Below are 21,029 nucleotides of genomic sequence, written 5' to 3'. Positions count from 1 at the left end.
GATGTCTACTGGGAAAACTCAGGGGGGGGCTCATTACATTTAAAGAGACACACACACCAAAACGGAGCGTTCAGAGAGAGCTGGTTTATACAGGGTCACAAACCTCCTCTGGTGCTTGATTCATGTTATATTTTGACCAAAGCACAGCACAGATGTTTCATTTAGACCTCAGGGGGACTGTTTGAAAAAGGGGAATAATATGTCCTCTTTAACACTTGTCCTCAGGTTCAGTCAGGTCCACATGTCTTTGCACATTAGGGGAGGCCAAATCAAATCGTCAGGTCTTTTGAATCTCTTGAATTTTTGCAATAGATTGAGAAATATACTTTGTTGCGGAGACAAAAACTGCTGTTCTAACATTACTGTGAGTATAACTTCTTAATTCTTCTCCAAGGTGATGATAAGATCGGGGGACCCAATTCATGACCTCGCCTAGGGCGTGAAAATGGCCATGGCCTGCTGAGAGACGATGTGTATCTATTACATTTAAAACACAGCCAGCAGCAGAAAGACAGGACTTAAGCTGATATACGCATTTGATATCACTTGATATCTATTTGTTGCATGATGTCATGTTGCCTTCACAATATAAAAATAGTGATCGCACATTGCAGATTTGTATTCTATCAAACAGGCCAACGTACACAGCATCTTACAAAATGTCACTTCAATTTTAATGAGTCTTAATCAGTCTGCAAAACTGAACTTAGAAATAATGTTTGCATGCACCAGTCATTACATCTACTCAAAAGATATGTAATCTGTGAAAACACGAGTAAACACCTGTGTGGGTGGACCAAAGCTGTGCACCGTGCTGGGACTTTAAGATAAATGTAAATTAGATACACGACTGGAATAAGGAAAAGTTATGAAGAGGGCTTGGAGTGGTTGAAGACCTTTAAAGTGTGCAGGTGATAAGTTCTGAAGGAAAACGCCTGCATGACTCAGAAAGGAGCCGTTGCACTTGTTATCACACACTCCAGTTATGAATCTGAGGAGGTGTGTTGATTTTGATTTTCTTCATAAAGTGACTTAAATGTTTAATCACAGTAAACTCAAATTGACAGAACTACAGAAATCAAGGAAAACAGAAAAGCAAAGAGATCACACAAAATATGAGAAATGTTAAAAGCTTTTTTTAAAAACACGTAGTGGTTGCAATTAATCTTTTTTGCAAAGCCGACAATCCGAGCTTTGATCAGTATCCATTGACTGATTTGATGGGCTGGATCTGATGTCGGGGGGCAGATAGATTTTAGACAGCTTTAGACATTGTTATCTGAACTGTTACGATTGTGATCATGGACATACAAAAGCTCATTTCCAGTTTCATATTTTGTTTTTTGAAAGGTTTTAAGAAATAATCAGGTTCATAACTGCAAAACCTCATGGGGCTGTGAGGCCGTGGAAGGGCTCAGCTAAGGAATCAAACTGTTTCATGTCACCGTTTCCTTCACTCTCTTTATAAAACATGGACGTAAAGTCTCAGTGACGTCGGCCTGAAGGGGAGTTTTGGAAGCCCCAGGATGGTGTGTCGACATGTTGAAAAATGCTGTCTCTACCTAACTTTGGATCAAACTAGAAACAGACCAAAACAGCAGCTGTTGCTCATTTGGTAGAATCGATCGTCTCTCAACCGGAAGGTCAAGGGTTCGATCCCCAGCTCCTGCAGCAACATTTCCTGTGTGTCCTTGGGAAAGACACTTAACCCTGAATTGTTCCCGCCGCTTCGTCAGCAGCGTATGAATGGATTACTTACCTCTGATGATCTCACTACACAGCAGCCTCGACCATCAGTGTGTGAATGTGTAGGTGTGACCTGCGGCACACCTTGAGAATCTCGACAAACAGCTACAACGCTCCTGCTGTCATATCAGTTACGCTCCTCATTTTGCACAACTCTTCTCCATCATGGATGAGTTGTAAAAAAAAGTCACTCCTCATACTGTGTGCCGATAGGGAAATGCACTATTCATGCCAACATTAAAAAAAAATTGTACCAGACTGCAAACATGTTTATATCTGCTGTCAAAATGAGCATTTCAACATGGGGTGTGTATGCGACCCGGAGCTTTTACAGCCAGCCTCAAGTGGACAATCAAGGAACTGCATTTGTTTTTTTTGCATTCCCTCATCGGCTTCATTTTGCTGCTTGGTTGCAACACAGTCATCAGAGACCCTGTTAACGTGTCTGACCTGCTGAAGCGGCAGCACTTATCAGGTCATATTCTCAGGCTGGCTTTGGTTTGGCCAAGCTCTCACTGCATGCTGGCCAAGATAAGGTCCTTCAGTTGCTAAAATCAGCTTCTAATTGGCAGGACGTTTTGCTCATTCAGTCTGTATCTATGTGCAGGAGGCAGCTGCTTTGCATGCTCTGCCGGTCACTTCATGTCGGCGTTAGCCTGAGGCGAGGTCCTGTGTGCTGAACCGTAAACAGTGAGGAGGCTGCACAGTGGGTGTTAAGATGTTGCCGCAACAGGTGTGCGTCTTTGATTGGTGCAGCCACTTTTACGTGGGGTTGTTTGATCTTTCAAGAGGCAACATTGACATTTTAACCTCATCAAGTTGCTCTGGAAAACACTGGAGAGAATTTAACACAATGAGCACATACTTAGCATTGTAAGCATTCATTTGGAGCTGTGATCAGGGGACGCTAACAAAGGCAAGTCCAATGATCCCTCTCCATCAAGTCTGTAGGGACTTGGAGGGTCGCCTGTTCAGGAAACATTGGTTACAGCAGTTTTAAGATATTAATTACACCTTACACTTAAGAATTCCCATCTGGCCGCCAGTGAAGCTTATCAAAGTATTATTTAGTATCTTGGATTTACTGCTAACTCTGCAAAAGCCAGATGCACAAACCCAAACCCCAGCCCATACACAAAGAAGAAACTCATCCTGCATCTCTTCTAACTCACAGTATTGAGCTTATTAAGGCCATATTTCATTTCAGTAACCTCAGCGGGGAGCGTGCCGGAACTTTTGGCATTTACAGTTGACACACAAAGTAAAATGTTAATCATGTAGGAGGGGGTGGAAGCTGCCCCCCTGGGATGCAGTTAGCGATTAAATCCACACACTCAGATAAGTGACAGTGGGAATAACCCTCTTCTTCTTCTTCTGCAGGTCAGGAGGTCAAAACATCAGCCCACAGATCTTCCTGAGAGCATGTATGAATACACAGATACATATTAACCCATCACAGCATAAAGCACACGCAACATCTTCTTTGTAACACACAAAGCTTTTGTAAGTCATTGATGTTCTGTGCACACAGAGCATGCTGTATGTACTACAGGGTGGTGTATGTTCACACCTACGGACAACTACGGAAGCCGGAGTACCCAGAGAGAACCCACACATGCACGGGGAGAACATACAAACTCCACACATCAATATGTTTTGGGGAATTTTGCAGATAATGTTAATTGACGATATTTATAATAACAAAAATGTGTTAAAATAAAGTGTTTGTAAAAGTTTTGTGTTGTACTAGCTCTTGTTAAAAGTACATTAGATGTTGTTAATGATATGATTGAAAACAACTTAGTAAAACAGGTTTTAATCTTCAACTTAAAACTGAATCATTCATGTAAAATACAGTTTAAAGAACCACTGAAATCAGCAGAGCAAGACGTCCTGAGATCAAACAGTGCAGGTTTGAGTCAAACATTTCAAAATGGCCGACAAAAACTATCACGGCATCATTTCAAACCAGGCTTGGCAGAGAGTCTGTTTGAGTCCAAAGTAGTCCAACGTTGATTTGAAACCATTTCTCTCGACCACTTGATTTGGCAGCATATGGTTTGCAGTGTAATTGGTGAGAGTATCTGAAATTTGTTTCCATCTGTTGCCCTTCCTGCTGAAAGACTCTGCCAAAGTTTGCTGAGAGTGTTTTTTGTTCTGTTGGTACCAGAGACGCTCGGTTGTTGTCGTCAGCTCACTCCCAAAGCGTTTCATATTCTTCATGTTCTGTGCGCTGGTTCATTTGCAAATGATGAAACGAGTCGGCCGTCGAGCCGTCTGATCCCGGTCTTTGACATTCTCCTTCTCTGAAGATTTGTTTTTGGGGCGTTTTTGTGGAGATGAGGACAGTGGATAGAGCTGGAAAACGTGGAAGAGCGAGAGTAGGGAATGACATGCTGGTAAGGAGCCACAGGTCGGATTTGAACCTGTGGCCACCTGCTTGAATGACTACAGCCTCCATACATGGGGCGCGCTCACTAACCACTGCACCACCAGTGGCCCCCAAGCCAACATCCTCCTTTTGAAAGATTTTTGTTTTGGGGCGTTTTTGTGCCGTTACGTCAGAGTTGGAAACCGAGGAAGAGAGAGAGAGAGAGAGTGGGGAATGACATGCTGGTAAGTATAGCGACAGGTCGGATTCCAACCCAGGCCATCCGCCTCAAGGACTACAGTCTCCCCACTTGGTGCACACAAGCTAGCCACTCAGCCATCGGCGCCCTAACATCCGTCTTTTCAAAGTCAAACCACCTCCATGCGAGTGAGGATGATCCACATCTTAAAGATAATAACAGCTTGAAGTGCATTTATTTATTTAACATGTGTCTGTTGTGAGGAGCTGCTGTATGCCTTGCAGCCAATCAGATTTGAGAATTAACCCAAATGATGCTGCATTGAGTGGCATCATGGCTACAGGACGGCTATCTGTTAACATGTTTGTCGTTCATGTAGTTAATCCAGCATACTTCCATCATCCTCCGTTCTTATACTTTTGATTATACTGCAGGCTTTGTGTCTGTTTCTTGTGCTCACAATATGAAAGCAGAAGGTCAGAGTTCAAGTTCTATTTTGCACATACATTGAGTTTTGTGTGTCTCTGAGCTGTGCTGTGTGCAGGCAAGAGTTTAGATTAAACTTGACCCTGAGGTTAGCCTGGATGTGTGCCTGTGTTCTCTCATAATAGAGGCCGTGTAAGGTTACCTTCGGTGAATGGGGAAACGCACGCGTATTAAAACGTTCATGCAGACACACCACTTTGTCATCGAGTTTGTCGACACACAACCAAGGCTTCTCCTCCTTTCTTGTCATGTCCTTCTCTGCCTGCACACCCTGTCTCATCCGTGTGAGTACGTCTAGTACAAAGAGAGTTTTTAATGTTCGAGGTTGAGATGGCTGCTGTCCTTGGAACCGCATCATCAATATGTTCTGCAAATGAAGAAAGCTGTGTGTGGACTGAATAACAAAAACTCAATCAAACTTTTGTAATGACGAGACGCACCTGTGAACACTCCAAAACTTTTTTAATCGCCTTCAAATTGTTCTTATTTGTGTTTTTACAGAGTCCCAGAGCTCTCAAACATAGCCGAGTCTTGTCTTGTCTGAGTCTAGCAGTAAATAATGTTTCCACCTCTCTCTCTCTGTTTGTCCACAGCACAAAGACCCCTAAGAGGGCCGTGTTTGCAGGCAGCATGCAGCTGCTGGCCGGCGTCAAGCTGTGCACAGGCCGAGTTCTCACCAACCACCCCCATTATGAAGATAAAGACCTGCGGGAGAGGACCAAACAGGTACTGTAGGATGTGCTATACTGTCTAACATACACAGGGGAGGGGAGACTCCCAGAGGGGCTGCAGGATAACACACACACACACACACACAATATGTGGAAAACTTACCTTTCAAAGTAAATAAAAGGATTCTCCGGTGTCGGCTTTAGGAGTGAGTCATGGTGATTTGTACGCCTATTAGCAGCTCCCTAAGAAAGGGAGTTATTAAAGTGTGTTCAGACATAACACCGGGGAGAATGAAGGGGCGTCCCTGCTGCATACAAATTCAATAAAGGAACCTGATTGGTTTTGTTCTTGCTTTGAGGAAGAGGAAATTGATGCACATAACTGTCTGTGCAAGTTGAAAAATGTTGACAATGTGGCCTCATGGTTTATAAATCTGCATCATTAATGGTCAGGGATGAGAGGGGAAGTGAGAAACAGTAGGGAAGTAACAGAACAGATAATCTGACATCAATCATGTTGCTGAACACAGACAAACTAGAGAGCTTTGACTTTAAAGGCTGAATATGAGTAATATATTTATATTACTTAAATATATAAATCAAGTATATCCTCTGAAAATAACTCTGTGAGTCATGACTGTCTACAATGGGTGTAACACCCGAGTCCCACTGTCTGTGATGCTTTCAGAGTTTTCAGAGTCCTATCTTCACTTTGTTTACATCGCCCGGACGGCCGGCTGACTCCTCCCCTCGAATATAAAAGTTGTTTAATTGAGGGACTAGAGAAAAGAAGAATAACATACTGTACTCACTGCTTAACTGTGTTTCTAGATCACGCTCATTTCAGGTAAATTTACATGCAGGGTGAAGATACGAGCATAATAAAGATCGCTAGCATTAGCATGCTAACACAACAATGCACCGTGAGTTGTTTTGGTTTCATGCTGGTGCTCAAGGGCGACATCTGCTGGATCAAAAAATCACATATAAAGCCTTTCATAGTGAATTAGATATGTAAACAACGGATATGACTCCACTGCTCCACACATGTTGATCATGTGGTTTCTTTTCTTTCTTTCTTTTTCAAATGTTAGTTTTATTATGTTTCCTTTGCTCAGAGTAAATGGAACAAACTAGAAAAACAAATACACATCGCCTACATAGCTCATGTCAGTCGGGTACATATTTCTCTCTGTTTTCATCGGGTGTTTCGTGGTGTCCCTGTAAGATGTCTATCTATCTTCCTTTCTTTGTAAACTCTGATTGTTGAATTCTCTGAACATGTGTGAATCTCTCCATGGCGTCATGTATCTCCTCAACGATTTCAACACAGTGTCTAAAAGTAGGAGGGTCCTCTTTGCACCATTTCCTGGTGACTGCTTTCTTTGTTGCCTGAAGCCAAACTTTTACCAGATATTTATCTCCTGAATATAACACCACACACTCCTGAGGTAATTCATAACCCATAACCCAGTGTTGCCTTCAAAGTCACCCGTACATCCTCCCACTACTTCCCCATTTTTGTGTGTGATTATTTCTCCACAAAGTCTCCAGCACGTCTGTCGAGTAGTGAAAACGTTTTGTTGGTCTGTGTTGTGATCGTTTCATGTGAAACTCGGTCTTTCAGTAAATCTTGTTTTGTTTTTTTATAAATCTTTTCATCATTCCATCTGAACACATTCATCACATTATTCTATACATTCATGCACACTCTGTTAGGAGACTTGTGCTCTGATATGCTGCTGCAGCGAGGCTCTCATCGGTACGTTCAGAGCAGAGTCAATACTGCGAAAAAGTCTTCAGCCACCTCTAGCTTTGTTGTTCCAGCAAAGTTTTAATGAACATCTGTATTTATTCCTCAGTCTCTTTTTGAAGATATAACAAGAAAATATTTTCCCAACTATTTGAAACCCACGCAATTTTCAGAACTAAAAACTTCTGCAGGTAACATCAGTGTTTAGTAGAGCTCTCTGTGCACTTGTTGAACTCTTTGAGGGAGACTGCTTTAATGTTTTTTTCTTCCTTCTGTTACTTCATACCAAGTTTCTTTCAGGAGTTCCTCTTTACAATTAGGGCTGTCTGTTATTCCTTTCTCCGTCCAGGTGGTCCAATACTGCCCTTATTATAGTCAGCTAGGCTGCTCCATAACCCTCACTGTATAATCAGCTGGTTTTTTTATTTCACTGCATGTGCTACAGATTGTTGTCATTCTGAAAAATATTCTCTATTTGGGAGCTTCCCAGGGTGCAGACTACTGTGTGTGTGTGTGTGTGTGTGTGTGTGTGTGTGTGTGTGTGTGTGTGTGTGTGTGTGTGTGTGTGTGTGTGTGTGTGTGTGTGTGTGTGTGTGTGTGTGTGTGTGTGTGTGTGTGTGTGTGTGTGTGTGTGTGTGTGTGTGTGTGTGTGTTGTGAGGAAAAACCAACCCTTTTCCAGGCCTCTGGCGGGACTATCCTCTTATTTGGTTTGGACGTCACTTATTTGGCGTCTCACTTAAGACGGTTGAGCCGAGGTTAAAGTGAAGCGCTGAACAAATCTGTGCAGTAATGATGCTATCAGGTAACATGACACAGCCAATCAGCGGGGCCGCTTTCAGGTGAGTAGAAACCCAGAAGAGCTGAAGGACACAGCCGGCTTTTTTGCAGCAGTCCTGATAACACTGGACAGGCTCCGTTTCCAAGGAGACCGAGGTCATGAGAGAAACGCCGCACATCGACCCAGACTCCAACACTGTCTCCTCTTTGACACGAACCGAATGTGACCAGAGGAAACAAACAACATAACTCAGGTTAACCAGAGGGAAACAAAGTTCCTTGTATAGAATCCAGGACACAAAAGAGACTTTATCAGCCTTATTTGGAAAGGTCGGGTATCTCTCCGAGCCCACGGCGCTCAGGTGTAAGTGCTCCTCTGTCTCTCCAGTCTCCCCCGATCAAGCTGGAATAAATTCTTCTGTGTTCGACATCCAGTCCTCCAGAAATGTCTTAAATCAAGAGTTGACAAGCTCCCGCATTTCCATCACCATCTGTATTTTATTCATGATGTGTTTCACATCATTATCTCTTAATTAGCCTAATTAAGTTGTGTGTTATGAGATACTTCCAGTTAGATTAGTATCTGATTCAGCTGCTTCTGTTAACATATTGTGTTCTGTGTGTGTGTGTTTCTAGGTGTGTGTGTCTGTGTGTGTGTGTGTGTTTCTGTGTGTGTGTGTGTGTGTGTGTGTGTGTGTGTGTGTGTGTGTGTGTGTGTGTGTGTGTGTGTGTTTCTAGGTGTGTGTGTGTGTGTGTGTGTGTGTGTGTGTGTGTGTGTGTGTGTGTGTGTTTCTAGGTGTGTGTGTCTGTGTGTGTGTGTGTGTGTGTGTGTGTGTGTGTGTGTGTGTTTCTAGGTGTGTGTGTCTGTGTGTGTGTGTGTGTGTGTGTGTGTGTGTGTGTTTCTAGGTGTGTGTGTGTGTGTGTGTGTGTGTGTGTGTGTGTGTGTGTTTCTAGGTGTGTGTGTCTGTGTGTGTGTGTGTGTGTGTGTGTGTGTGTGTGTGTGTGTGTGTGTTTCTAGGTGTGTGTGTCTGTGAGTGTGTGTGTGTGTGTGTGTGTGTGTGTGTGTTTCTAGGTGTGTGTGTCTGTGTGTGTGTGTGTGTTTCTGTGTGTGTGTGTGTGTGTGTGTGTGTGTGTGTGTGTGTTTCTGTGTGTGTGTGTGTGTGTGTGTGTGTGTGTGTGTGTGTTTCTAGGTGTGTGTGTCTGTGTGTGTGTGTGTTTCTGTGTGTGTGTGTGTGTGTGTGTTTCTAGGTGTGTGTGTGTGTGTGTGTGTGTGTGTGTGTGTGTGTGTTTCTAGGTGTGTGTGTTTCTGTGTGTGTGTGTGTTTCTAGGTGTGTGTGTGTGCGTGTGTGTGTTTCTAGGTGTGTGTGTGTGTGTGTGTGTGTTTCTGTGTGTGTGTGTGTGTGTGTGTGTTTCTAGGTGTGTGTGTTTCTGTGTGTGTGTGTGTTTCTAGGTGTGTGTGTTTCTGTGTGTGTGTGTGTGTGTGTGTGTGTGTGTGTGTGTGTGTGTGTGTGTGTGTGTGTGTGTGTGTGTTGGACAGCTGAAGACACTCTGCCTCACACATCTCTCTCTCTCTCTCTCTCTCTCTCAGCTCTGTGCTCGTATCCTGCTGGGTGGGAGACGGGGGGCTCTGTGCGTAAGGGGGCCGGTGACCTGCAGTGATTGTGTGAATGAATATGAGATCAGAGGAAGCTCCTGCTGCATCCATTAACTCACACTGAAGAGTAATGGAGGAACAATGGAGCCTGAAAGTGCTGCAGTGTAGGAAAAAGACGAGACGGCTGGGGTCTTCACTTTAGTGCTTCTTACTGTAGTAATGTAAAGAAATGCATTATTAATGCAGCGTCTCCTGTTTTGTTTTTGCGTTGATGCATGATGCAGAGGAAACCACTTTTTAGAGCAGCCTGAGGAAGTTAAACGTTTCAATTTCATTCTGTCTGTTTTACATAAAGTCTTGTTTTTGTGTAAAAGTTTAACAAAATGTATTCAAGCTTTTCGTCCTTTGTGTTTGAATTCTTTGTTTCACTTTGCCTTGATTCTATCTGTTGGTCCTTTAGCCTTTGCACTTCCTGTCTTTGAACCACATTAGCAGGAAAAACTGAATTTACACAATAAAGACGCCGTTTATAAAAACTCATCCAGGCTTTACACGCTGCACACAAGAGCACATGAAGCTGAAGAAAAACATGATAGCCAATTAGCTCGACTATTAATATTCATTTGGTTTTGATCTTCCTCCTCTGTGCATTTCCTTCTTACAACAAGCAGGACATTATGTGTGTGTGTGTTTTTGAGTGTGTGTATGAGTGTGTGTAGGTCGTCTCATGGATAGCTGACTCCATGTTTTGCCTCCCAGCGGGGGAGTCCGCTGTGCTGAGCCGCTAGCCCGGCCTGAGCTGAGTGTGGAGCTCATTAATGATCCACGACACTGCTGCAGACCTTCTGGGCTCCGAGTGTGTGTGTGTGTGTGTGTGTGTGTGTGTGTGTGTGTGTGTGTGTGTGTGTGTGTGTGTGTGTGTGTGTGTGTGTGTGTGTGTGTGTGTGTGTGTGTGTGTGTGTGTGTGTGTGTGTGTGTGTGTGTGTGTGTGTGTGTGTGTGTGTGTGTGTGTGTGTGTGTGTGTGTGTGTGTGTGTGTGTGTGTGTGTGTGTGTGTGTGTGTGTGTGTGTGTGTGTGTGTGAAGATCCTTAATGGTGATTTTGGTTCTTCTCTCTTCTTTGTTTTTTTTTCTCTGGATATAATTTGTATGTGGATTTAAATGCTTCATTAGTGGACACAGAACATAATTATTCTTTAAACTTGTCACTGTGGGAAGATGTTGAGTTTGGAGTATCTACTGATACTGATTCAGATATTTTTATGATCATAACTAATATTGTTGTTGTTGTTGTTGGTATTATGTGTAAGTCAAAGGCTTCACATACAAACAGGAAGCAGAAACACCTGTCAGGTTTTCAAATTAAAAGTTTTAATCTGAAGTGTAAGATTTGTAATTTTGATCATGTAGAGGGAGCTGTTCCATCTCTTCTGAACGTCGTCATGGAGACGGTTTGTAAACACTTCTTAGAGTCTGAACGTCTTCAAAGTGAGACTGAGCGAGCTGAGAAAGTTTAAAGTGCCCGACCATCTTTCTCGATCAGTGATGTTGATCTGCGCCGTCAGTCCGATATCTGATACGTAATCTGTACGTATAACTTCAGTGACATCGGATTTTTTTGGGGTGTTGAAACTTGCTTTTTGTTTTTTACTAACGTATACCGACCCTCATTTAAAACCGAACCCCCCTCCCATACCGCTGCTGGGTTCAGTTTCTCTCCTGATAAACACGATGATTCAATTATTACAGTACTTAGCGGTTGCATGATTTGTCCATTTAAATCCGTTTCTGCGTGAAATTAAAAGTCTGATTCCACAAAGTTCTGATCGGTTTTGTTTAACACTTTTTGTTTTGCCCTCTCTCTGATTTAGTTTCACCAATACTTGTTTTCAATCAGATTTCTTCAGTAAACATTTTTTAATAGAATCCAAATCAGACTTTCATCAGAAAATAAATGTGGCTGGTAATAGAGTTCCAGCAGAGAGCGTTGTTTTTCTTCTCCTTCCAACATTATTGGTGTTTTTTTTCACAGAGAAAAAGCAATCATAAACTCCACACAATCCTAAATAAACCCACTTTCATTCTGTGCGTGTCTGTGTGTGAGAGAGCAGGTGTATCAGGTGTACGGTCGGCGGTCCCCCGAGGAGGTCTACGACATCCTGAGAGCCACCGGGGCCGACTACGTGGTTCTGGAAAACAGCATCTGTTACGAGCGGAGACACAGACGAGGCTGCAGACTGAGAGACCTGCTCGACCTGAACAACGGACATGTGGGTGGCATTTATTTAACATGACTCATCCTGTGTGTGTGTGTGTGTGTGTGTGTGTGTGTGTGAGTGTGTCTGTGTGTGTGTGTGTGTGTGTGTGTGTGTGTGTGTGTGTGTGTGTGTCTGTGTGTGTGTGTGTGTCTGTGTGTGTGTGTGTGTGTCTGTGTGTGTGTGTGTGTGTGTGTGTGTGTGTGTGTGTCTGTGTGTGTGTGTGTGTGTCTGTGTGTGTGTGTGTGTGTGTGTGTGTGTGTGTGTGTCTGTGTGTGTGTGTCTGTGTGTGTGTGTGTGTGTCTGTGTGTGTGTGTGTGTGTGTGTGTGTGTGTGTGTGTGTGTGTCTGTGTGTGTGTGTGTGTGTGTGTGTGTGTGTGTGTGTGAGAGTGTGTGTGTCTGTGTCTGTGTGTCGTGTGAGAGTGTGTGTGAGTGTGTCTGTGTGTGTGTGTGTGTGTGTGTGTCTGTGTGTGTGTGTGTGTGTGTGTCTGTGTGTGTGTGTGTCTGTGTGTGTGTGTGTGTGTGTGTGTGTGAGTGTGTCTGTGTGTGTGTGTGTGTGTGAGTGTGTGTGTGTGTGTGTGTGTGTGTGTGTGTGTGTGTGTGTGTCTGTGTGTGTGTGTGTGTGTGTGTGTGTGTCTGTGTGTGTGTGTGTGTGTGTGTGTGTGTGTGTGTCTGTGTGTGTGTGTCTGTGTGTGTGTGTGTGTGTGTGTGTGTGTGTGTGGGTGAAAGCTTGCAGCCTCCACACAGATCAATGCTCTTACTTCTCGTTCACACGTCATCGTCTCTCACTGTTTTTTTTTTGTTTATTTCTCTTGTTTTCTCGTCTTTCTGACGGCCTTCTTCATCGTATCTGGTGATGCTTTCTGTCCGTTTTAATCTTAAATCCATATTTCTTATATTATTTTTTTACCAGTACCTGAGATCCCGTCTGCCCAATCTTATCACCTTGAGTGAATTAAATATGACAGCTGACACCTACCTCACTAAAACTTTGATTTTCTGTTGTTTTTCTATTTTCTATTTTTGCAGTAAGTTCAGCCCGACCGATATGATCATTTTGGGGCCGATTACTGATATCGATATAAAAAAAAATCTGATACCGATATATTGGCCGATATCTTTCTTCTATCTTTGTTTTATGTTTTAATTTCGACATTACATCTTCATGTGTAGTTGTCCTTCCCTCTTGGGGGGGCTGCATCTTCACAACACATGTTAAAATAATCAACCAACACAGGCTTTCGTGAGGAATCCATCACTGCAGACGTGCTGTCACATCCAGCTGGCAGACGAGCAAAGTGAAATCAGAGCGTCTGACAGGTCGTCCATCACCCTGTTGGTGTTTATCTACATCGAGTTTATCTCTACAGTGTTGATGATGTATTGATTGACATGTGGTGGTCCCATTAAGACTTTACATTAGTGTAAGCTGCCTGTCATTCCTGTCGCTGTTTGATGATGACACGCTCGCTCTCTGTGCCTTCAGGTCATGGACGGGCCGGGAGAGAACGACCCCGACCTCGTCCCCGCCTCCCACCCTCGATTCTGCGAAGCCATCCAGACGGAGGATGCGGCCTACTCGGCCCTTTTCGCCAGAACATTTCAAAACAAAACCTTCCACGTGTACAGGGTCAAGAAGAAACGCAAGAAAGGCTCCAAGACATCGTCAGAGGCCAGCGGGACTCAGTAGCAGGAAAGTCAAAAAAAAAAAACTCCATCAGAGGCCAGAGGGGAGAGAGAGAGAGACGGAGGAGGAGAGAAGAGTCCTCGCTGCTCCTTCGTCTCCTCTCTTGCACCGAGCCCAGCTGTGATCACGACCATTATTATTTGAACACTCGGCTCTGTGAACTGAGCTGTGAGAGCAGCGGGGGCTGCTTCCAGCTCGGGGGGGGGGGGGGCGCTCTGTTTCAGTGAGAGAGACAGAGAGAGTGTGGAAGCACCTGAAGAGTCCTGCTCTCGCTCTGGGCTCTTCTGTCCACACCCTTCCAACCTTTCAACCCGCTCTCCTCCTCCTCCTCCTCCTCCTCCTCCTCCTCCTCCTCCTCCTCCTCCTCCCAGCTCACACTGCTGCAGACGGACAAACAAAAAAAAAAAAACATCAAGACGACCCCCTCAGCAGGGTCCGAAACACCACGAGCAAACACTAATATTTTAGTTTCCATCTGAACCACTCTGTGTTATCTTTCCACCGCAACAAGGATGAGTCATTGCTGCTGAGTTTTTGTTTTCTATTGAGGCTGACAAGCGTTGAGAGAAATGTAGGTCCATTAAAAAAAACGTTATAAACTCCTTAAAAAAAGGTTTGGAAACGTTATTTCGGTCACTTTTTTTGATTAGTCACCTTTACAACAAGGTATAACTTGTAAGGCTCATGCAATCGTAGAATGAGCAGCACAGCTAAACGTGTGGGTAGCAGGAGTGAATACCAACAGAAGAACATTGCAGGGGATTTTGGCACGTTTTTTTTTGGGCACTACCCAAGTTATATACCTCATTGTAAAGGTGACTAATCAGGCTTTCCAACGATATAAAACACAACACAAATTAGTATTATTAAAGGGGGTGAAATAAGTGACTGAAATATTGTTTCCAAACTTTTTTTGAGGAGTTTATTATATGATTAAAACATCCTAAAAGTCGAGTCAGGGACTGCGGGTGCAAATTAGGGCGCACTCACACTAGGCAATCCGTACCGTGCCTAAGCATCCTTCACTCTCTAAGTCCAGGTCGTTGGACTAGTGGGAATGCTCTGCTGCATGCTCAAGCATCGTACACTTCCTCTGCCCTGGCACGCTTTGAAGAGGTTTGCTTCGGCACGGTACAGTTCATGCACGAGCACAACCGATATCGAGAAATCCCGGAGTGTTCTGGATGTGTCCGAATCGAGTGACTCAAAATAAGACAAAGTCAGTAAAGTAGCTGTCGTGTTCTCTGACTTGTGGACGCGGATTCGACCGTGCACCTTTTTTTTTTAAGGTTTGAGTCCCACGCTTCATGATCACATAAAGCCATGCATGTGTTGTGTTACGGCGTTATGTATAAGAAGTAACCGTGCTCAGGCCCGGTTAGTCCTGGAGCAGTGTGACCGCAGGCCAGTGGAGGAATGAGGGGAGGGGGGACAATCGTGCTTAAACACAGAGCGGAGCAACATTGCCTGGTGTGAGTGCGCCCTTAGCCACGCCCAGAAACCCGTATGCATGACATCTACTTGATATTTCAAATATGAAGCGATGTTCATTACATGTGTCCCTGTTAAATAAAGAAATAGAATAAATAGAATAAAACATTTAAGCAACAACAACAACAGCAAACCTTTAAAACTTTAAAAGTTATATCAAAAGTAAAGATTATTTTATTAACTTCATACACTGCAGTAAAAACAGTACGACGTGTGCTTTTGGGCTAATGTAACTAAGTAAACTCAGAGATGTGATGAGCCTCACAGACGAGGAGATCTTAAAGGTCTTTAACCTTCACAGAACTTTCTGTTAGTCAAAGTTTTTATAGAAAAACATTAGTCCGAAGGCTAGAAAATAAATTTACAAGCTCAAGTCCATTCAGCGTTTAAACTGTGTTTTGACTCATTTCAAGTTTCATCCATGTCGTTAAAAAGTTTACTAAAGGTTTCTCTCGACCTTGCAGATATTTATATGACGACCCAATCAGAACCGAGGTCCATCTTTGGTGATATTGTTGAAAAATCGAGAAATGATCGGTTTTGGTTTTGAGCTCCTGAAAATACTCAAGGCGTAACTTGAGTCTGTTTGAGGTTTACACTTCTTCTTCTTCTTTTTATTTTTCTGTGACAAAAAAATCCTCGCAGATATTTCCTGTTTTTCTTTTCTTTTTCCAAAGCCAGCACACTTCCTGTTCAAACTTTGACTGTGAGGTTTCGTCCTGTGGATGTGTTTTTGTCTCCTGTGGGAGTTTACACCGTTTGTTTAACTTTGACCACTGGCTTGAATCACATCAGTTTGGCACTATTTGTGGAGAGATGTATTTGGCTGCATCTGATCGGTTACCCCTTTTAAAGGAAAGACTGAAATTCTTTGAGTCAGTTTGGAGGTTGTAACCGCTGCTCGAATGTGTTTTGGGCGTTAAAAGCGAGGTCAAAGCTGGTACCAAGTGATATTTTTTGACAGTGTTGTTTTGTTTTGATTGCTGTCGGCTCTGTGATTCTCATCATCAGCAGCCTCCACCTTTCCACTCGCTCGTCTCTCACACACACACACACACACACACACACACACACACATGAATAATGTAAGTGGCGAGGAAATTGCGGCTGGCTGACAACGATGCTGATTCCCCGCTGCAATCCAAAATAGTTTGTAAAAGAGAGGGAGGGAGGGAGGGAGGGAGGGAGGGAGGGGGGCAACACTTGCATATCAAACTGAGGCTTTGTGGTTAGAGAAGAAAGTGAGGAGGAGCGGCGGGGAGGGCGGCGAGGACAGAAAAGACTCATGTTTAAACAGCAGCAGACGAGAGATGAGAGTGCATCAAAACACGGATTCACAATGATCTGAGCCCCTTCCTCGCTTTTTGTTTCTCTTCCTTCCAAGAAAGAGAAAGAAGAAGGAGGTGATTGAAAGGCTGGAGCTGTGTCTGTAATTATGGGCCGGCCAGTCCCAGCTGCCTGCTACAAAGAGCTGTTATGAGGGTACAACACACACACCTTCACCCCCCCCCCCCCCCCTCGCTCGCTCGCTCCCTACCTTCCTCTCAGTCTGCCTATATTTGTACACTTGTTAATAAGGACCTCTGTCTTTGATAACCCACACACTCGCAGATGCATGACTCCCTCCTGCAGCGGTTTGTTGTGGAGCTTTTTTGATAACGTGTTGTTCGTTAGCCGCGGCCTCGTTGTAATGCATACCAATCAGATCAGTGTGCCGCAGCTACAACTCCCCGCTCCCGCCTTTTTATTATTGGATGTTTAATTTAGGAGATGTGTGATTGCTTTATCCGAGAGCGAAGTGATTCCATTATGTCTGCCTAATAAGAGTTTACTAATGTCATATTCTCTCAGCATTCTTAATTTCCATACATATTGGGATTAGTAGTTCATAACGCAGCCGGCTCGGGTGCTTTTTTTTTTCTTAATGAAAGAGGGGCAAAGAAAACCATTTGTGTGCTCATGAAGAATTCAGATCAACACTTTGTTTCTGTTTTTTTTTTTTATAACCGAGCAGTGGATGTTTCAAAAGTAAATGAGGCCACTTAAATTCATATTTTGCTCGGGAAATGAAGAGTTTGTATTGACAGAGAGAGAGAGAGAGAGAGGGGGAGAGAGGAGCACATGTGCCAGAAACCAAGCCAAAAGCCAAATTCACAGCCCGCCTCCAAGGGTAAAAGCAAACACAAGGTTCACCCTCGTTTCAGAACGAGCTTTCTGGGTGTTGTTTCGCCTCACTGCGATTATATTTTCCTCTCAGTCCAGGTCCGTCTCATCGTCCAATCGCTGACTTGTATCCTCTCCTAAACTGGAGGAAACACACCAGCTCCCCGCCCAGAAACATACCGAGTCAACCAAATCAACACCTGAAAGTCGAGTCAGAGGAAAGGGTCTCTGCAGACACAGTCACCACCACGGAGGACTACAAGTCATGACTGAGCAGAATTACTTTTGCGTGACTTTATAGTTGTTGTTTGTTTTTTGTTTTTTTATGTAAAAGCTACTGACGCTATCTTTAAAATGTGCACATCTCACTTTGACAACCTCAGAGCAGACAGCCTCTCAGGGCCCGGACCCCCAGGTTGGGACCACATTGGCTCCATGTTTTATATTTCTGTCCTCTTTATGTCTCAGTAACGTTTCTTTAGTATTTCTAGTTTTACACAATACAAAAATGATTTTCTTTCCTTTTTTGTGAACTGTGGCGTTCATTGTCTATAACTGTTGTTGAAATTTGTTCTGCTGGAGTGAGCCGAGGGGAGCGGAGCTGAGGGGAAGTTGTAGCTCGGTCATCCTTGTTTTTACTTTGAAAAAAAAGAGAAAATGTAATTAACCCAGAGTTCATAGTAATTTAGTTCAACTTAAAATAGGGGGAACGACAAGGTAGGAATGAGAACTTTTCTGGTTTTGGAAGAAGAGTTTCAGAGTCCACTTCTGGTGTTTGAGATAAGAGCGAGCTCCCACATTGTCGTTCAGAGATATCCCAAAAGGTAACGGATGGGGTTGAGGTGAGGTGAGGGCTCCGTGCAGGCCGACAACATTTGGAAAAAAAGAACAAGGACCAGAGACTATAAATATAAAGTGGAAGAGTTACTACTGTAGCCTCTGCGACATCACTCATTGGGTTTGTAGACAACCACTTTAAAGCCTTGACTTTGGCCAGTATAGCTGCTGGTGTCAAGGCTGTTTGGAGCCAGAAATATAAAACCATATGTTGAAACATGACAGCTCTTTAATGGTTGACAGGTTGCCATGGTAGCTAATTGTCAGAGGAAAGAACATGGCCTCATTTGCACCCTGCTTTCTCATTTATTTCACTCTAAATGGGACCAATGAAACTATCTGTGCTGCAGACCATGAGTGTTCAGGGTGTTTCTGTCCGCTGGTTTCATTTACTGTCTCGCTCGTCACGGTTGTCGATCACTATGTTACGTAGCTCCGAAGATTGAGCTGATGTTTTTTCAGCATCTGCTTCCAGGATTTCAAACACAGGGATGGAAAAAGTGAAAGAGTATCCTCGCTGACACTTGATATGTATTGACGAGACGGCACACAAAGCAGACACGTAACAGTGCTGTCTAAAGCCGCCGGAGTCCGAGTCGAGGCTCAGCTAAACTGCGGTTCAGATCGATGTCTGGGTGCATGGCGGAGCAGGAGTTGAAGTCAATACAGGCCGACGTTTTGTTTTGTTACATTCACTGTCAGATCATTTGTGTTCATGTTAGAGTGCAGCTATGATGCATGTGCCAATCTTTAAAAAAATCTGCCGTTCTCGAGAAGCGGCAAAAACTGAAAATGCCACTAAGCCAGCGCCGTGTAAATACAGTGAAACTATGAATGAATGTGAAGTTAAGGGTCGACTCGAAGTCACTGCTGAGGGGGCAAAACATACCGTACACAGAATGAGGCTTTTCATTAAAGGAAGAATGTACGACTTTTTGATCCAGTAGATGCCGCCTTGAGCTCCAGCATGAAACCAAAACAAACTGCTGTTTGGCCACGCCTCCTCCATACTGAAGCCTCCGCTCTCCTCCAGAGACACACCTCCAACCCCCCCTCCACTTCAAAGTTCACACAAAGGAGTTATGAATTAGAATGCACCATAGTTAAGCAACATTAAGCGCAATTGACGTACAAAGATGTCCTTTGCTCGAGCTGCAATCACCTGTGTCCTGCATCGTTGTGCTAGCATGCTAATGTTAGCATGTAGCTTCATATTGCACATAAATTGAAACAGAGTGACTGTGATCTAAACACACTTCTGTGAGATTCAAATAATCAGTGAGTATGTTCTTCTTCTTCTCTCTAGTCCTTGACTTAAACCGGCCGTCCCGTCCATGTAAACACGGCTCTGACAACAACACAGCCAGCGGGACTCGAGCTTCTCCCTCATTGTAGACAGTCATGACTCAGAGACACATTTACACAGAACAGACTTTATGATTTATTGAAGTGTGAAATGTCGCACATTCTTCCTTTAAATAAAACTCCAGGTACATTTGGATTGGCCAGCATGTCGGCCGCTCTTCTCAACGAACTGATGCACCTTAAATTCTGTGACTGAGAGAAATATCGTGAGATGAATGCGAGTGCCTTTGGTCCTTTTTCCCCTCCAATGTTTCTGTTATGTCTTCTACCTAAATGAATCCATGACCTGTACAGCTGCTTTTCTGCTGCAGAGCATTTTTCATTTGAGACGTCATACAAAGTGTTAAATGTTTATTCAGCAGTAAAAACTGTTCTCATTGCACGTTACTGGTCAAAGGGGGATATGTGAGACCCCCCGCGACCCGTCGGCCTCTTTTCCAATGGCAGTGTTAGATATTAGACAACGTCTATGTTCAATGGCAGTATGATTAATAAAAGTCATTTCTTTCCCAACAATGTCAGTCCCTTGTTTTTTTTTTCCGAATGTTTATTTTCTTTCAGATGCAGTCACGACTCGGCATTCACCGGTGCAAATAAATGAATTTATTGAGAAAAAGAAGATCGAAGCAAATACAAAACACTCACATAACTGTCCAAAAGCTCGTCGCTGCCGCCACCGCCCGTCGTCAGGATGATAAAACAGATATGTTTGGTTTGATGTGTTTTTCTCAGAAGCTGCACAGTTTAAACCTAGGCTGCTTTTCTCGACATAAAAAGCAATAATTAAGTCATCTCTTTTATTTACAAATGAGGTAAAAACATTAACTTTGTTCACAACATGTCTGCACCCGGAACACAACATTTAAGAAGCCGTTTTATGGTACAAATGAATAAATGGTGGTGGGGAGAGAAAGGCTGCTTCCTTACAGCTGCAGAAAGAGAAAGACGAAGCGTAAAGCGTCTTCACCTCTTTGTTTCTCTGCGTGCTGCAGGCCTCGGCCCCGTCTCTGCAGAGGAATACAAAAACAAGCATCCCTCTCTAGGAAATCCCAGCTGTCTGTTAAAAAAAACAAAAACAAAGCATGTGTCTGACTTTCAGGCGTCATCCTTCAGCCGAGTCTCTTAGTTTAAAAAAAGACACATTGTTGCCTCCGCTTATGAGAAAATCGCTTTCGTCTGGAAAGCCACAATCTTGAAATCAACTCCTCTGTCGCTTTCTTTTTTTTTTTGTTTCTAAGTACCAACAACCCTTTTGGTTTTCTGCAGCATGACAGCCAGCCCCATCAGCTCCTATTAGGATTAGAGGCCTGACATGTTTTCACACGCTCCCACACTTTAAGTGCTCTGTGCAGACGGGCTCCGCTCTGCCAGCCGGAGGACGGGTAAAAAAAAAAAGAGAGACCGTGATGATGCTACTTTCTGCAAGGTCCAGCGCCTGAAACTCAAGGGGAAGCCAGGTTGGTTCTTTAGGGGATGCAGGGAGAACGTGGGCCGGGATGGGGTGAGGGAAAATAACTTTTGTATTTTTGTGATTTTCTGTGCAACAAACCATCACTCCCAGCACCCTGACTCCCATCTCTAGAGCTACCTGTGGAGCTACCTGTGGAGCTACCTGTGGAGCTACCTGTGGAGCTA

The 21,029-nt window shown here is 43.8% G+C and overlaps 2 protein-coding genes and 1 long non-coding RNA gene across 6 annotated transcripts in view; 2 read left to right on the top strand and 1 right to left on the bottom strand.

Moving 5' to 3' along the window:
• dpy19l3 (dpy-19 like C-mannosyltransferase 3) overlaps positions 1 to 16,869 on the top strand; it is a 73,594-nt gene extending 56,725 nt beyond the window's left edge. For all 4 annotated transcript variants that reach the window (XM_061044645.1, XM_061044638.1, XM_061044633.1 and 1 more), the window contains 3 exons: positions 5,396 to 5,528; positions 11,708 to 11,866; positions 13,338 to 16,869. In XM_061044645.1, the coding sequence (XP_060900628.1) occupies positions 5,396 to 5,528; positions 11,708 to 11,866; positions 13,338 to 13,541 (496 nt within the window). In that variant the 3' untranslated portion in view covers positions 13,542 to 16,869. The remainder of the gene's footprint in view (positions 1 to 5,395; positions 5,529 to 11,707; positions 11,867 to 13,337) is intronic.
• Positions 16,870 to 17,049: 180 nt separating this feature from the next.
• LOC132979608 (uncharacterized) lies at positions 17,050 to 19,910 on the top strand. Its single transcript, XR_009674073.1, has 2 exons — positions 17,050 to 17,106; positions 17,148 to 19,910. It is a non-coding gene; the product is annotated as an uncharacterized LOC132979608 (long non-coding RNA).
• Positions 19,911 to 20,014: 104 nt separating this feature from the next.
• The window catches only part of si:ch211-186j3.6 (neural-cadherin), a 300,686-nt gene continuing 299,671 nt past the window's right edge, over positions 20,015 to 21,029 (bottom strand). The window contains exon 38 of the mRNA XM_061044393.1: positions 20,015 to 20,994. The gene's annotated coding sequence lies outside the window, so the exon portion shown is untranslated. The remainder of the gene's footprint in view (positions 20,995 to 21,029) is intronic.

The sequence above is a fragment of the Labrus mixtus genome, chromosome 1, assembly GCF_963584025.1.
Source record: "Labrus mixtus chromosome 1, fLabMix1.1, whole genome shotgun sequence".
Lineage (NCBI taxonomy): Eukaryota > Metazoa > Chordata > Actinopteri > Labriformes > Labridae > Labrus > Labrus mixtus.
Note: the sequence above shows the minus strand (reverse complement) of the source record. Positions and strands in the feature narration are given on the sequence as shown.